Raw genomic sequence first — 15,229 nt, 5'->3', positions numbered from 1 at the left:
GCAGGTACCAGGGTATTTGCTTTTGGTTTTATCAGTCATCCAAAAAAAAAAATCAAGCGCTTGAGGCTGAGGAGCTGCAGTTTCTTGGAGCTAGTGCTGGCCAGAGCTGTAGGGGTTGGGTTTGGAGCAGTAGGAGGGAAAAGTGCAGATTTATCACTGCATTTTGGCGGGGGCTGGTTACCCTGCACAGCATGGGGAGCCTCATCCATCAAGGACAGGGTAGTGCCTGCTCCCCTGCCTGCATGGGATCTCAAAGTGTCTGTGCCAGCTGGGCTGGCCCAGGTGCTGTCCCATTCTCTGCAGGTGTTTATTTGGGGAGTATTCCTTGCCATAGCCATCCCTGGAGAGGGACAACCAGCATGGCAGTTCACAGCTGCTGGCACTTTGCAGCTCCCGGCTGTGCCAATGCTGTGAGTGCTCTGGGGGGCAGCCCCCCAACCCCGGCACAGGATGAACCTGGCTGGGGGCTGGGCTGGGGGTACGGTGGGTTTGCTGCCTGCAGTGTCCCTCCTTCCAAGGATCCAGCTGCTTGGAGAGCCCGTGGTGCTTCCCTGTCCTTTGGGATGCCCCGGGGCAGCCAGATGAGTGATGGTGGGGAAATCCTGCAATAGGATGGGTTTAGGGACCGGGACTGTAGCCTAGCAACAGCCTCAATCATGGCATAATATAATTAATCCAGCACTGCCTCAGTCTGCTGCATAAAGATACCAGGACAAGTAGCTGAGCCTTTTTAACTGGTGGGTTTGCCTCCAGAACCAACCTGCAGCATCTCAGGCATGTCTGGCGTGTTCCTGGCCCGAGGCTGCTCTGCGGTGAGTATCCAGGCTCCCTCTCCCAACCCAGCAGCAGGGTGGTTGCTGAGCAGAGGGAACCATCCTCTGGTACCTTCAGTGAGCCATGGTGGGCAGTGCCGTGGGCTCAGGCAGCCCGCAGTGGGGTGAGGTGTGGCGGGGTCAGCTGAGGTGGGGACTCTGGGGAACAGGGCTCCACTCCAGGCCCAAGCAGCAGTGTCCGTGTGCTCTGCTCGGAGCTGCATGGGGATACTGCCATGGGGCAGCCAGCCTGGCAACCCCTAAAACTCCTGGTTACCCCCAGGTTGTTGGCAGGCTGTGCCTTAGGGCAGGAGCAAGGAGGGGAGGCACTGATGGAGCACTCCATCGCCACAGAGGGGACACGGGGACATGGGGGTGCTGTGCCTCCTGGTGGCAGGGGACACCTGCGGGATGTCAGTCCCACCTCTCCATGCTCCAGGAGGGCAGACAGAGCACTCCCGGTGCCGGAGGCTTGGCCTGGGCCGGTGTCTGCAGGCTGGCTGCGGGAGGGAGCCAGCCAGCTGGGGAAAGAGCAGGTTTTCCCCTGGAGCCGGCAGGAGAAACACCCCTCCCTGTGCCTTTGGCAGGCAGCGGCTCCATGGCAGGTGTGAGGTGATGGGCTCCCACCCCTGGGGTCATCACCAGACCCCTGCAGCTATGGGAGATCCCCAGTGACCAGGCTGCCGTGTGGCATCACTGAGGGAGGCTCAGCACCCTGCCCAGTGCACTGGGGGCAGGGAACACCGAGATCCCTCCTCACAGCCACCACGGGCCACAAGGGTATCTGAAACAGGGTTTGCCTGTGGCCCTGCTGTGGGTCAGCAGATGGATGCCCTGAGCCTGACCTCTAGACTGCTTTTCTGTGGGCCTTTGGGGACTAACTGGTCCTTCCCAAGGAGCCCCAAGAGGAATATGGGATTACAGCTCTCTGTGCAGGCAGGGACTTCTCAGTAGCTGCTCAAAAGGCTCCACCTCACCCTTGGGTGCCACCAAGCTCAGCTGCAGGGTAGGGTCCGGTTCCCTCCCCAGCTCCCAGGTGGGCAGCAGGGCCTGGTTTCTCCCTTGGTTCAGAGCTGGAGGCAAGGAGGGGGTGAGAGGGAGAGAGGAGAGAAGCTGGAAGCAGGAGAGACACTCCTGCCCTCAGCCAAGCATCACGCTGATGCCAGGCAGCTTGGGAAAAGGAGAACATCACCCACAGACAGGAGCTGCAGGGGGCCAGAAGCGAGCATCTCATCCCATTCCAGCTCTGCCTCTCCCAGCTGTGGGATCCCCATGTTACCTTGGAAACAGAGGATTTGGCAGCAGCTTGCAGCGCTGCTGCCTGCGCTGGGGGCAGAGGCCCATGCCCGCAGCACTGCCCTCCCTGTGCCCCCAGCCCTGCCTGTGCTGCTCCCCTCTCAGCCCAGGAGCAGGGCTGGGGTGGCTGCCAGACCCCTTCTGCTCCCCAAGGCTGCTTCTGCCAGCCCACACAGGGAGGGTGGGGAACAGGGAGCCCGGGAGAAAGGGAAGGTATCAAATGATCAAATATTCATCCCCACTGTGAATTGAGCAGCGTGGGAGGGAGTGGGGCAGCCCCAACACTTCCCAGAGTCACCCACGTCATGCACAAGTGCCCAGCATGGAGAGGCACCGGGTGCCAGTCATCCCCGTTTCCCACAGAGTGGACATGGGGAGGGTGCCACGGTCCTCCATCCCAATTTTGGGGTGCCCCGCACCGCTCCCCCAGTGCTGGAGCCCTCACCGCTGCTTGGGCGGCCGCAGCACCCGTGGTGGGGACCCAGCACCCACCTTTGGCCAGTCCCCGCTGCACCCTCTCCCCATGGCACCGCCGGGGACGGCCCCAGCATCCCTGGTCCCCTGAGCCGCTCGTGCTGCGTTCGGGCACCGAGCGAGAGCCAGGAGCTGCCTGAGCGGAGGCTCTCGCTGGACTCGAGTGAGCCGCAGCCCGCTGGTGCCATGGCCCTGGCGGCGGCTCCGTCCCGCAGCCGGCCCCGGGGACAGGCGGGCGCTGCCAGCTCCTGTCGCTTCCCCCGTGCTGAGCTGTGCAGCCTCTCCCTCGCCCCCTGTGCCATGGGGGCCCTTCCCCAGCGCAGCCGGGCTGCGAATCGTCCTGGGACAGCGAGTCCCAAACTGCCGGCACCCCCCCCGACAGCCGGGGGCAGGAGCAGCCCACCCTGTCCCTTGGGCTGGCGAGGGCACCCCTGCGAGGACAGCTTGGCCCAGGCTCCCCAGGCTGGGCATTTTGGGGATGGGCTCCACTGACCCCCGATGGGCCTTGTGGTCAGGTCATGGAATTACAAACTGGTTTTGGAAAGGACATCAAAGCTCATTTCATTCCACCCCAGCCATGGCAGGGACACCTCCCACTGTCCCAGCTGCTCCCAGCCCTGTCCAGCCTGGCCTTGGGCACTGCCAGGGATCCAGGGGCAGCCCCAGCTGCTCTGGGCACCCTGTGCCAGGCACTGCCCACCCTGCCAGGGAACAATTCCTGCCCAAAATCCCATCCAGCCCTGCCCTCTGGCACTGGGAGCCATTCCCTGGCTCCTGGCCCTCCAGTTCTCCTGGAGCCCTTTTAGGCACTGGAAGGGGTTCTGATGTCTCCCCAAAGCCTTCTCCAGGCTGGACAACCCCAGTTCTCCCCATCCAGCTCCAGAGCAGAGGGGTTCCAGCCCTCTGTTCTGTCAGCCCCCCTGCCTGGCATCTGGCCCTCTGTCCCTCCACAGCTGTCACACAGAGACAACAGGTCACCCTGCTCAGGGACAGTCGGTGCCTTGGCTGGCCCAAGTGTTTGGAGGTTCTCCACGCCTGCTCAGGCAGCTGCTGCTGCCACAGGCATCCTGGAGAAAAACCCTTATTCTGGAGGCCTGCCCTCGCTACCCACCTGCTCCTGCCCATACCTGCCTCCTGGTGAGCCTCTGGCCCTCCTGGCAGTGTTTTGCAAATGCCCAGAAAGGTCTTTCTGGTGATTCAAAACTGCTCTGTGCTGGTCCAGTCAGAGCTGTGCTCCCCTACTTATGTCCCTGTGTTCCCCAGCAGTCTCCCCTGTCCCTAACCTCACTGCTCTGCCTCCACAAGCTCCTGGTGTGACACGAGGGCTGGGCCAGGAGAGCCCCCGGGACTCTCGCCATGCCCAGCCCCAGAAGGGTCAGCATCCCCGGGACAGGCATGGGGGGCTCCTGTGTTGGGTGGCCTTTTCCTGCTCTGAGCTGCACCAAGGGACACGACGGGGCTGGATCAAGGTATCCAATATCCTGTACCAGGTTAGTGTCAAATCTCACAGTGAGTTCTCAGTGTGGCCTCAATGAATCAGTCTTTGGGGAGGGCTGGGGGCCCACCCCAGCTTTGTAGATATGTAGGACAGGTGTGACACCCCCCATGTCCCTCCCAGGATGAGATCTGCCCTGCTTTGGGTCTCACCAAATGTCCAGAGTCACCACAGACTTCCAGGATGACCTTTGGGCATGTTGTTCCTCTGTGCCTCAGTTTCCCCTTTGGATGGGGGAGCAGCAGAACTGTCACCTACAGACACTGGTCAGGTACACGCTGTCAGGGGCTGGCGGGGAAACTGAGTCCCAGGGACACAGTGAACATTGTGGCTCTGCTCCCTGTGGGGTCTGGGGGAGGACTCAGCAACGAGGAGGCAAAAGCCTCACAGAAAGGGGGATTTGCCCCCACGCTGGCCCAGCTTGGCTTCTCCTGGCCTTGACAGCAAGCCACAGTGGAGGGCAGCCCGGACACAGGACAGGGGCTGCTCCTACCTGGAGACAGGCACCAGGCTGGCCTTTTCCTTGTAGGATTGCAGGAGCCAGTCTTGTGGGATCCCTCCGGCTGCTCCCGTGTTGCCGTGGCCAGGGACAAGCCTGGACCTGCAGAGCCATGGCAGGGGCCCAACACCTCTGTCCTCCGCACAAGGGTAGGGGACAGTTCCACCTTAAGCTGCTGAGTCCTGCTGCCCACATGGCTGTGCCAAGGGGGTCCCCTCCATCTCAGGGGCTGCCACCCCTGTGGGTGGTGGGCACAAGGCGAGGGGCAGCCCCCAGTCCTGCCAGCCACCCCTTTTCAGTTCCACTGGGGTTGCCTCCCCTGCCTGAGTGCTGCAGACTGGGAACCCGGGGTGTCACAGCCCAAAGCAGCAGCACGGCCCCGAGCTCAGGGCAAGCGACAGCAGGACTGCAGCCCTCAGCTCCAGCCTCCTCGAGGGCGACCTTCTCCTCCGACACAGGCTGCCACTGGCTCGAGGAGGAGGAGGAAGAGGAGGAGCAGGAGGAGGAGGAGCAGGAGGGGATGGCAGTGTCCAGGGCCCCGCTGCCCTGAGCTCATGACATGGCGCTGCCATCTCCGGTGCGTGGAGACCTGTCCGCAGTCCAGCTGGATCCCTGAGCACTTTCCAGCCTGGAAGAGCAGCCTCACACGGGGAGCAGATGGTCCCCCTGTCCCCTGCTGCATGGTCCGGCCCGTTCGTTCCCTGATTTCGGACCTGTGGCCGCTCCAAAGCCCAGAGCTCCGGACAGGTGACCCCAATCCATGCAGGTGTCACCCAGGGCCACAGCTGCAGGGACAGAAGGTGGCACTGGAGGGGATGCCCTAAGGACAGCACACTCCCCAATGCCGGGACTCTCTGCGTTCCACAGGGATGGGCTCTTGCATCGTTCGGGAGATTGCACCCACGGGGGCCGTGGAGCCTGTCCGGTGCTCCGGCGTGCATCAGCGGCCACACCGGCGCTGCTCGGGGCTGGCTGGAGCGGGGCTGGCAGCAGGCGGGAGCAGATGGAGCAGCCCGGCGGGGACCGCGGGGGCAGGAAGCCGGGGGCAGCGGGAGCGGCTGGAGCAGCAGCCGGAGCCTTGTGTCCTGCAGAGAGGAGCATGGAAGTGCTGGGAGTGCCTGGGGGGGGTTGATGGGGCCCTTCTGAACATGGTGCAGGGGTCTCGGGGGTCTCTTGGCCTCGTGTGTGCAGAGGGGACAGGACTGACCCTGCTCCCAGCTTCTCCCCCGGCTCCTGTGCCACTCGTCAGTGCAACGAGTTCCTGGTGCTCAGCCCGGCCCCAGGGCACGTTCTGCTGGCCCCAGTGTGCTCAGCAGGAATCCCAGTCACTCCTGCAGGAATCCCAGCAGTGTCAGCCCGCCACAGGCCCGCCAGCACTGCTCTGCCTGCTGCACCATCAGGCGCAGTGGAAGGCTGTTCCTGGTGCTGCAGTGGAGGAAGGAAACGGTCTTGGCTACAGGGATTTTGAATCAAGCAAATCCCGGGGTGCACCTGCCATGCAGAAACACATGGACTGGATCAGGGCTTGGAGCCATGGCAGGTACTGGTGGGTCCCAGGGCCATGGCCCCTTGCCAGAGAACCCACAGGTGCTGGAGCTGTCCCCGGAGCTGTGGGCACTGGGGGGCAGCTCAAGGAGGTGGCGGGAGAAACTGAGGCACAGCTGTGACTCAGAGGCCGCGCTGTGCTGGAGACGCTGGGGCCAGAGTGTGCCGGGAGCTGCTCTGTGCTCCCCTCGCCCGTCTCCATCACTGAGCATCTCTGTGGGCTCCGGCCATCACAGGCAGCGACAGCCCCGGAGTCTCTGGGAAAACGAGGCCATTCCGTGAGGAGCTTAGCAGGGGATTTCGCTGCCCGGTCGGCCCCGGCCGCGCAGGGTGGCGGTGATGGGGCAAGGTCGGGCAGGACAGGCTTGGGGGGCTGTCGGTGCAAGGGCAGGTGCCTGCGGGAGCCGTGGGGTCTCTGTACACGGTGCCGGGCTGAGCCCGGGTGCCCCGGGGGACCCGCGGACATTCACACCCGAGGTGCGGCGGAACCGCAATCCCTGAGGGATGGCACCGGGGCCCAGACCCTGCCCGGAGATGCAGGGGGAAGAGAGGATGCTGCGAGGGGTGGAGGCGGGTCCGGGAACCGGGGCCGAGCGGAGCCGGGCGGGGGAGTGGAGATGGATGGGGATGATGGTGATGAGGACCGGTCTGGGGGCGGTGCCGGGGGAGGCTCCGGTCCCGGTGCCGGCCCCGCCGGTAACTCCGCCTGCCGTATTTATGGGAAAACAAGCGGCGGCGGAGTGCTGGGCCGAGCCGTGCCGTACCTTGCCGGATCGGGCGGAGCCGGGCCATGGTCCCCGGGGCGGCGGCAGCCCCAACCTAGCCCGGCGGCGGCGGCGGCTGGGGGATGCGGCGGGGGCCGCCAGAGCGCCTGGTGCGGAGCAGGTAAGGGGGTCCCGGGCAGGAGGCTGGGGTTTGCTGTACCCCCGGGGACTCCCGACCGGACCAGCCCCTGGCGGCCCGCCCCCCCCCCCCCCCCCCCGACTATCGCCTCGCATCGCATTACATCTCATCATCCCCCTTTGCCCCCCGCCGTGTTCCGCATCCCCATCCTATCCCCCGGAGATCCTCCCGGGGCATCCCAACCCCCAGGCTCCCCACACCATCGTCCTGTGCCTCGTATCCCCGTTCCCATCTAGCTGTGCTCCCTCCATTCCTCCGGGGCCATCCCCATCCCATGCTCCGGAGCCGAGTCATCCCACCCCATTGCACCGGTATTTCTGGGTTCTCCATACTCCCGTGTGCCCTATCCCCATCCCATCCCTGTACCCATCCCCATCTCACCCCTACCCCAGCCCCGACCCCATCCTCATCTCCGTCCCATCCCGCCGCAGTGCTCGGGCCGGGCCATTTCCCCACTCCCCCCGGTGCCCAGCTCAGCGCCCTCCGCGGCCCAGCGGGCCCGGTGCCGCCCGGTGCCGCCCGGTGCCGCCCGGTGCCGGTACGCAGCGGGGTGGGGGTGGCCGGGGCCACCGCCCCAGCGTCTGCGGCAGCGCCCGGGACAGACCCGCCCCCGCCCCGGGGGCCGCCCCATGCACCGTCCACCCAGTCTCGGCCCCACAACTCGCCCATCCAGGGTGCCCCTGGATCCCCTGCCCCCCCGGCCTTCCCCGTTTGCGGGTGTCCCTCAGACTGAGGGACTAGAGGGGTCAGGGCGTCCCCTTCACCCTGGGGCGCTGCTCACCCCAATCTGGACGCCAGCACCGGGGATTCCCTCCTGGGCCGAAGGTGCTGCTCCCCCTGGCAGGATGACCCCTCCGGGGGCAAAGGCTGGCTTGGGGTTTGGCAGCCGTCTGGACAGGAATTGGGGACGATGTGGCAGTGCCAGGGGCAGAGGGGCTGAGACACGGCGCTGGGGAGCAGAGGGTGTGTGGCGGGGCTGTGTGATGCGCAGGGTGGGAGCCAGGGGCATAGGGCACCGTGTGGGTATCCTGGGGGTGGCACGGGCGGGGGGGTGTCTGTTTGCCCCGGATACGAAGCAGGGGCGGGGGGCACAGACCGTGGCGGCTGGCAGCTCCCGTCGCTGTCCCCCTGGCACACACACGGTGCAGGCCCGTGCGCAGCAGGGCTGGCTGTGCCAGGGCTCGGCGAGAACAGACACTGCCCCCACGGCAGCTGCTGCTGGGACCTCCAGCATCATCTGCTCGAGCACAGCGCTTGCAGCAAGGTGCTGTCCTTGGCTGCGTGTCCCGATGCCGATGCCGCGCTCCGGGTGGCGCTCGGGGCAGTGCTGGGGGCAGCTCCGGTGCTGCTGGCCGTGCCCGCGGGACCGTTCGGGCACTGGGGCCTGGTGCAGTGCAGTGTGTGCTGGGGGGAGTGCAGCGTGCTCAGATCTCTGCCTGTGCAGGCACCGAACCCGCCTGCTCAGCGGGACGTGCGTGGGCAGCGAGCGGGCAGCGTGGGCAGCAGCGCCCGGGCAGTGCCCGGCGGGGTGAGCGATGGGCGGGCAGGGTGCACGGGGCAGTGCCCTGGCAGGGCACCAGGAGCAGCCCTTGCCGTGTGTAGGGACGGACAGGCAGCGATGGGAAGTGCCCGGGCAGGGCCGTGTGTACGGGCAGCTCTGGGCACGGCACAAGGCAGCGTGCCGGCGGTGCCCAACGTGGTTATGGGGCAGGCAGGGCACTGCGGGCAGTGTGGGGTGCGGTGGTGGGGGGTCCCACACGTGGCACATGCAGGCAGCGAATCAGTTCCCGAATCCTCCGTGGGCCCCTCTGGCAGCGGGGTCTCCCCCGGCCCAGCCGGTCGCGCTGCCGGAGCCCGGTGCTCACGGTGGCAGCAGCGCGTGGCTGTGACGGGAGCAAGGGCAGCACCCCACGGGTGGCGGGTCCCGTCCATTCCGTGGGCACCGGCTGTTCTGCAGGCGCTGCCGGCAGGTGCCACATCCTCGGGGTGACATCGTGTGGGCACCCCGGGTAGGGAGGCTGCTGCCTGCCAACGTGGCCAATGAAGGGGTGCTCACCAACCGGGAGGTTGGAGAGCAGAGGGGATGCAGTCGGTGGCAGAGGCCGGTATAGCATAATGTGATCATAATGGCACTGGCAGCACTGTGGGGCCATCCCGGCTCTTCCCCACTCAATAGGCAGAGGGTTCCTGCAGCTTCGTGAGGTGCCACAAAGCCCCAGCTCCCCAAGCAGCCTCCCCCTGCACCCACGCTGTCCTCACAGAGGAGGAATAATTTTGAGAAACCATGGCAACCCCACAGCTCCACCGGTGGTGGGTGCTGCTGGGTGGGTGGAAGACACTGGTGCCCATGGGATGCAGCGCCCACGTCCCCAGTGCACAGGGATGTGCACAGTGGCCTCGCTGGGTGACAGTTCCTTTTGGTTCAGCGGGGCTGTGGCTGCAGGGGTCTCTTGGGGTGTTCCATGTGCTCACAAGGCATCCATGGCCCCGGAAGCCACACCTCCACCGCACTGGGGGTGTCCCAGGAGTCTCACCTGCTTTTTTGTTTTGCAGTGCTGGGATGGAGCTGCCACAGGCCCCTCGTCCACCTCAGCCCACCCACCCCCTCACTGCTGCTGCTGGACCAGGTAGGACCCTGGGTTACAGTTCCCTGCCTACCAGCCACCCTGAGACCACACGAATGGGCTTCCCAGCACCACTGTCACCATCACTGCAGTGTGGGGTGCTGCTTTGCAGATCCAGCCCAGCTCCCACCTACTGTAACACAGCAGAGCCAATAATGGGCTGCCTCTTTGGAGGCAAACCTGCCCTCCCAGCTCTGCAGGGAGGCACTGGGACCCCCATCTCCTTTCTCATGGCATCTTGCTCTCCCCAGCCCATCACACGGACAGACGCCCCAAGCCCACTGAAGTCACTTCAGCTCTGGCATCTGCACCCCCTCAGCTTTGAGGAACCCAAAGCCCCTTTTGAGGAGGAATCCAAGCCCCCTCCCCCTCTCTGCATAGTCAATGCTTCTTGCTAAATATTCAGTCGATTCCTTATAATAATAAATATTTTTATTTAATAATAATAAAAAGTCAATTCCTTTTCTCCAAGAAACATCTTCCCTGTGGTCCTCTGCTGCTCTTTAAAGCCAAGTGCCCACCCACCTTTAGCCCAACACAGAGCAGCCAGCATCAACCAGCACACCCAGACCCTTGGTGGCCACAACACCCAGTGCTCAGAGAATGTGGTGAGGTGGCAGCCTGCGGGGCACACACACCCTCACTGTGGGCAGAGAAGGTGCACATCCCCCAGTGCTGGCAGCAACCCATGGCAGCTCTCAAAGGGCTGGTGGGGAAGGTCAGTGCTACAACCCACTTAGCCCTGCAGGCAGACTTCTTCCCTTCTGTCCCCTCCATGCACTGTGGGAATCTTGTGCTGGTGTCCTCTGTCACACAGCTGTGTCATGCTGTGGCTGGGGACTCTGCCCACCCTGGCCACCCAACAGCGTTGTCCCAGAGCACTGGTGTTCCTGGTGTTGGCACGCAGTGGGTGTCAGATCCCATGTCCCACAGCAGCTGAAGCCACTGCCACACTTCCTCTCCTGCCCAAGGGACGCATCACAGCCATGGGACACAGAAGATGACAAAGCCAGCGGGTACTGAGCCAGCACACCTCCTCTGGCACAGGGAGGTGATGCAGGAATCACTTCTGACGTGTATTTGGGCACCCACCACAGCACCCCTCTGCCATCCCTTGGGTCGTCCCTGGTCTGAAATAGCCAGGGAGTGATGCAACTCTGCATAGCCTGCACTGTGACCACCCCACAGGGGTGTTTGTGGGTCACAGTGGGTGCAGCTGCCGCAGGGAGGGGTTGTGGCTCCTGCCTCCTACAGAGCCCCAGACCGTGAGGCTTCCCAGCCACCATGGTGGGTCCTCACGGTGCCTGTCCCTGGGCCCTGTTCCCCCCTACAGCGCTGGTGCTGGGACATGGGTACACACAGTCCCAGAGACCCCTCACCACTGCCGGTTCTCACCAGGGCTGAACACACATTCCCCGCGGAAACCTCTGGTGTTGACCCCCCACAGCCGTGCTCAGGCCTGCCAATTCATGTGATTCTGCAAGACAGTCCCCGTGTCCTGCAGCCCAGGAGGAGGGCACAGTACTCTGTGTTCTCCTCTCGCTGTGCTGAGCTGGTATGCAGAGTTCCCTGGCTGCCCCCACGGGTGTCCTGCCAGCTGCTCTGTGATTTGCACCCTGGATCTGTAGACTTCTTCCAGTTTCTTCTTCCAGCTGACAATCAACAGCAGCAGTGGAGGCTGGGTTACTCCCAAACCTTCATTTCTGAAGAGATGGCCAACCCCCAGTTCTGAGCCAGCAGCTTTGAGCTGGGGATTGATGCGAGGTCACTCCAGGATTGAGGCACCACATGTGTTCTCTTGCAGGGTGGGCTACCGTCCTCTGAGGCCGTGTGACAGGGAACTGGTGGGAGAAGAGTCGCTTTTAAGATGACACGAACAGACCCACCTGACATCCTGGTGTCCACAGTGTACCAAGACATCAAGGTGGCGACAGCAGCCCCCGGGGATTCCGTTGTCTGTCAGCCTCTGGCACAATGTGACGCCTCCATGTCCTCCTCCCTATCTCGCGAGCAGCCCTTCAACAAGCGCCACTGTAGAAGTTTCGACTTCATCGAGTCGCTGGAAGAGCTGGGCACCCCCCCGGCCATGGAGCGCGCCTGCCCGCGCCCCGGCATGCCCGAGCCCACGCCGGGGCCGCCGGGCAGGCAGGCGCCGCCGAAGCCGGACCCGTACAGCGGCAGAGTCCCCGCGCCGCGGAGCGAGCCCAAGCGCCGAGCCCGCTCCAAGAGCGCCCCGCGGGTCAAGTCCACTCTGACCCCGGTGCCCATCACCGTGGCGGCATCACCGCCGCCAGCCCGGCGCGGCCGGGAGGTGCTGCGGGTGGCACGGGAGCCCTCCCACACCGATCCCTCGCCGCGCCGCGAGGGCCCGATGCCGCTGCGAGCGCTGGCCAACGAGGTTCACCCCATCAAGCTGCAGCCGCAGCGGAGCAGCGTCAGCCGCATCTCCCCGCTCTGCCTGGGCAGCAATTGCTACGAGGAAGGGCCGGGGGCCAAGGTGGGCGCCAGCCCCCACGTCAAGTGCCGAGTGGACATAAAGCCGGACGAGGCAGTGCTGGTGCACACGGCGCGGAGCCTGCGGGCAGCCCCGAGCCGCCCGGAGCCGCCGCGCTGGCCCCGCACGCCCGGGGCCGGCCGCAGCCTGACCGTGCCAGGCAGCCGGCAGGCGTCCGCGTCCCGCACGCCCACCCCGAGCGACTCCTACAGCGGGGACCCCCCGCTGCTGCCCTACCCCGGCGAGTACTATGAGGCAGACCCCCGGGCGCTGGCGTACCAGACGGTGCCCGTGCCAGCCTCTCGGGAATTCAGGGAGTACCCCGACAGGGGCTGCATGACCTTTTCGGCACCCGGCGTCCCAGCCAAGTTTTTCTACGCAGAGGAGTCAGCGCGGTGCCCCAGCCCTGCCGTGCCCCTCCGCAGCTCTGGCTATGCCAGTTACCCCTACCCCAGCCGCCACGCCGTGCCCCAGCCCTTCTACCCCGAGGAGCCGGCCAAGGCTGCTGTCCACACGATGCCGCCCCGGACATTGTACGTGGAGGAGGCGCGGAGTTACCCGGTGCAGGAGGCACCTGCCCGCACCTTCTATGGGGATGAGCCCCGCTACTACGCCCCGCGTGGGACCCCTGTCAAGACCCTCTATGCCGAGGACGCTCGTACATACCCGGCCCTGGGCTCCGCCGCCCGGCTGTTCTATGCCGAGGACTACGGGAAGTACCGGGAGCGGGAGGTGATGTCGCGGACGTGTCCCCCGCCCCGCAGCGCTCAGGCCCTGCACTTCGGGGACTGGTACTGCCCCGAGCGGGCCACGCTGCCCTACCAGAGCCTGCAATTGTCACGCTTCACCCCGCAGCCGGCCGGGCGCGAGGCCATGTTCTCCTCCTGGCACGCCAGCTACGGCATGACTCCAGCACGGCTGGGCCGGGAGAGCCAGCACTACTCCAAATCCTGGGATAACATCCTGGCGCCAGCGGCGCGCAGGGAGGAGGCCCTGCAGCGTGGGCGCAGCTACGAGAACCTGCTCACCCACGAACAGCACCGTGCCTTATCCCCCGAGGAGCGCCGGCAACCTGTGGTGATCAACCTGTCGAGCTCGCCCAAGCGCTACGCGGCCCTGTCCCTCTCGGAGAGCTCTATCCTCGAGAGGGTGCACGCCGACGGCAGCCGCGGGCCCCCGGGCCACTCCTGGTACGTCACGCCGGAGATCACCATCACCGACAACGACATCCGCAGCGACGGGCCGGGCCGGGGCGAGCGGCGCTCGGCCAGCTGGGACATGCTGGACACGGGCCGGGAGCGCGGGCCCTACGCTGTGCCCTGCGCCCCTCAGCCCACCCGGGAGAGTGGCTCGGGGCGCCAGCGCAGCCTGGAGCAGCTGGACGAGCTCATCACCGACCTTGTCATTGACTACAAGCCGGCACCGGGCCACCGCGCCGGGGACAGGGACAGCCTCGCGGAGCAGCTCAAGCAGCTGCTGAGCAGTAGCGCCTCAGGGCCCCCCCGGCGGGGCGAGGGCAGGCGGCTCCCCCACAACGTACCCGAGGGACCCCGACCCACAAAGGAGCAGCCGGGCCCCAGCTCCCACGCCGCCACCCCGTGCCGCCCGCCCGCCCCGCCGGCCACCGGCCCCTTCGAAAAGTCACCGGAGAACTGCTCGCCCGACCTGAGCGCTGAGGAGGACGACATGATGATGTGCTCCAACGCCAAGTGCCGGCGCACGGAGACCATGTTCAACGCCTGCCTCTATTTCAAATCGTGCCACAGCTGCTACACGTACTACTGCTCCCGGCACTGCCGGCGCGAGGACTGGGACACGCACAAGGCCAGCTGTGTCTATGGGCGGGTGGGCAGCGTCTGCCGCCACGTCCTGCAGTTCTGCCGCGAAAACACCGAGGTGCACAAGGCTTTCTCGCGCATCGCCAAGGTGGGATACCTCTCCCGCGGCCGTGGCGTCCTCTTCCTAGGCTTCCCCAATTCGGGGTCAGCCGAGAACTTTCTCCAGTTTGGGCTGGAGAGCCTGCTGATGTCCCCCACATATCTGTCCCTGCGGGAGCTGGACAGCTACTCGGACAACCTGGGGGAGTATGCCCAGGAGCTGCGGGAGACAGGCAACCAGTACGACCCCAACGAATGTTTCCTGCTGAATGTAACCGTGGCCGTCACTCAGAAAGTGCCAGAGAGGCCGTCACCCAAGATGCAGGTGCCGACGGTCAGGAAATATGCCAAGGTGGCCTTAGCCTCCTCCAGCCCCGAGAAGAAGATCTTGAAGAAGGAGCGGGACATGGAAACGTTGATCCTGACGCCACCGCCCGGCACGGCGGACATCGACAAGGAGGGGGAGGAGGGTCGGAAGGCACGGGAGGTTTGCTTCATCAACATCCAGCGGGAGCTGCGCATCCGCGGCGTCTTCCTGCGGCACGAGTTCCCTGCTGTCTACGAGCAGCTCTGCGACTTCGTGGAGAGCAACAAGCGCTTCACCCCCACCACCATCTACCCCATCGACAAGAGGACGGGCAAACAGTTCATGTGCATGATTATGGCGGCCTCCGAGCCTCGCACCCTCGACTGGGTGGCCAGCCCCAACCTCCTGGACGACATCATGTGAACGCAGGGCGGGGGGCACCCCCTCTGTAGATACGTGCTGTCCTGTCAGAACCTCCCAGGCTTTTACACCAAGGGGAGGGGGCGGCGGGCGGCCGGCAGTGCCGGGGGGACCGCGGGGTGACGGGAGCACGGCCCGAGGTTTGCCCTGGAGCCCAGAGTCTGGCGAGCCCTTGCACAGCCCGCTCGGGTGAGCGGTGCTCGGCCAGAGCGGGGACGGCCCGCATCCCCCCAGCCCCTGCCCACCGGGCCGGGACACACCCGGAGTCCCCCGGGCCTGCCCCAGGGCCCCCTCAGCGCCGGGGGTCCCGCAGCAGGACCGTGTCCCCGCCGTGTCTGTGTGTCCCGGGCGTGTTACTGCGGGAGGGCCGGCTGCCGGGGGGCCCTGGGAGCCCACGCGAGCTCTGGGCACAGAGCGGGGCAGGGCTGCGGATCCCGGGACGCTGCCGGGGGAGGGGGGGGAGCGGCCGCGGTGAGGGATCTG

At 65.5% G+C, this 15,229-nt stretch overlaps 1 protein-coding gene across 3 annotated transcripts; it reads left to right on the top strand.

Annotated features, from left to right (window-relative positions):
- The first annotated feature begins 713 nt into the window (after positions 1 to 713).
- On the top strand, positions 714 to 15,212 carry AJM1 (apical junction component 1 homolog). Of its 3 annotated transcripts, none has more exons than XM_086858233.1 (3): positions 714 to 812; positions 9,578 to 9,651; positions 11,453 to 15,212. In XM_086858233.1, the coding sequence occupies exon 3, from the start codon at positions 11,516 to 11,518 to the stop codon at positions 14,747 to 14,749; it is 3,234 nt and encodes a 1,077-aa protein (XP_086714359.1). In that variant the 5' UTR covers positions 714 to 812; positions 9,578 to 9,651; positions 11,453 to 11,515; the 3' UTR covers positions 14,750 to 15,212. The 3 variants fall into 3 exon arrangements, with proteins under 3 accessions (XP_086714359.1, XP_086714357.1, XP_086714358.1); XM_086858231.1 differs by lacking the exon at positions 714 to 812 and adding an exon at positions 6,837 to 7,006; XM_086858232.1 differs by lacking the exon at positions 714 to 812 and adding an exon at positions 8,970 to 9,033.
- The last annotated feature ends 17 nt before the right edge of the window (positions 15,213 to 15,229 follow it).

This window comes from Cyanistes caeruleus, chromosome 20 (genome assembly GCF_971803275.1).
Source record: "Cyanistes caeruleus chromosome 20, bCyaCae1.hap1.1, whole genome shotgun sequence".
NCBI classification, from domain to species: Eukaryota; Metazoa; Chordata; class Aves; order Passeriformes; family Paridae; genus Cyanistes; species Cyanistes caeruleus.
This window is presented reverse-complemented; position numbering and strand designations above follow the sequence as displayed.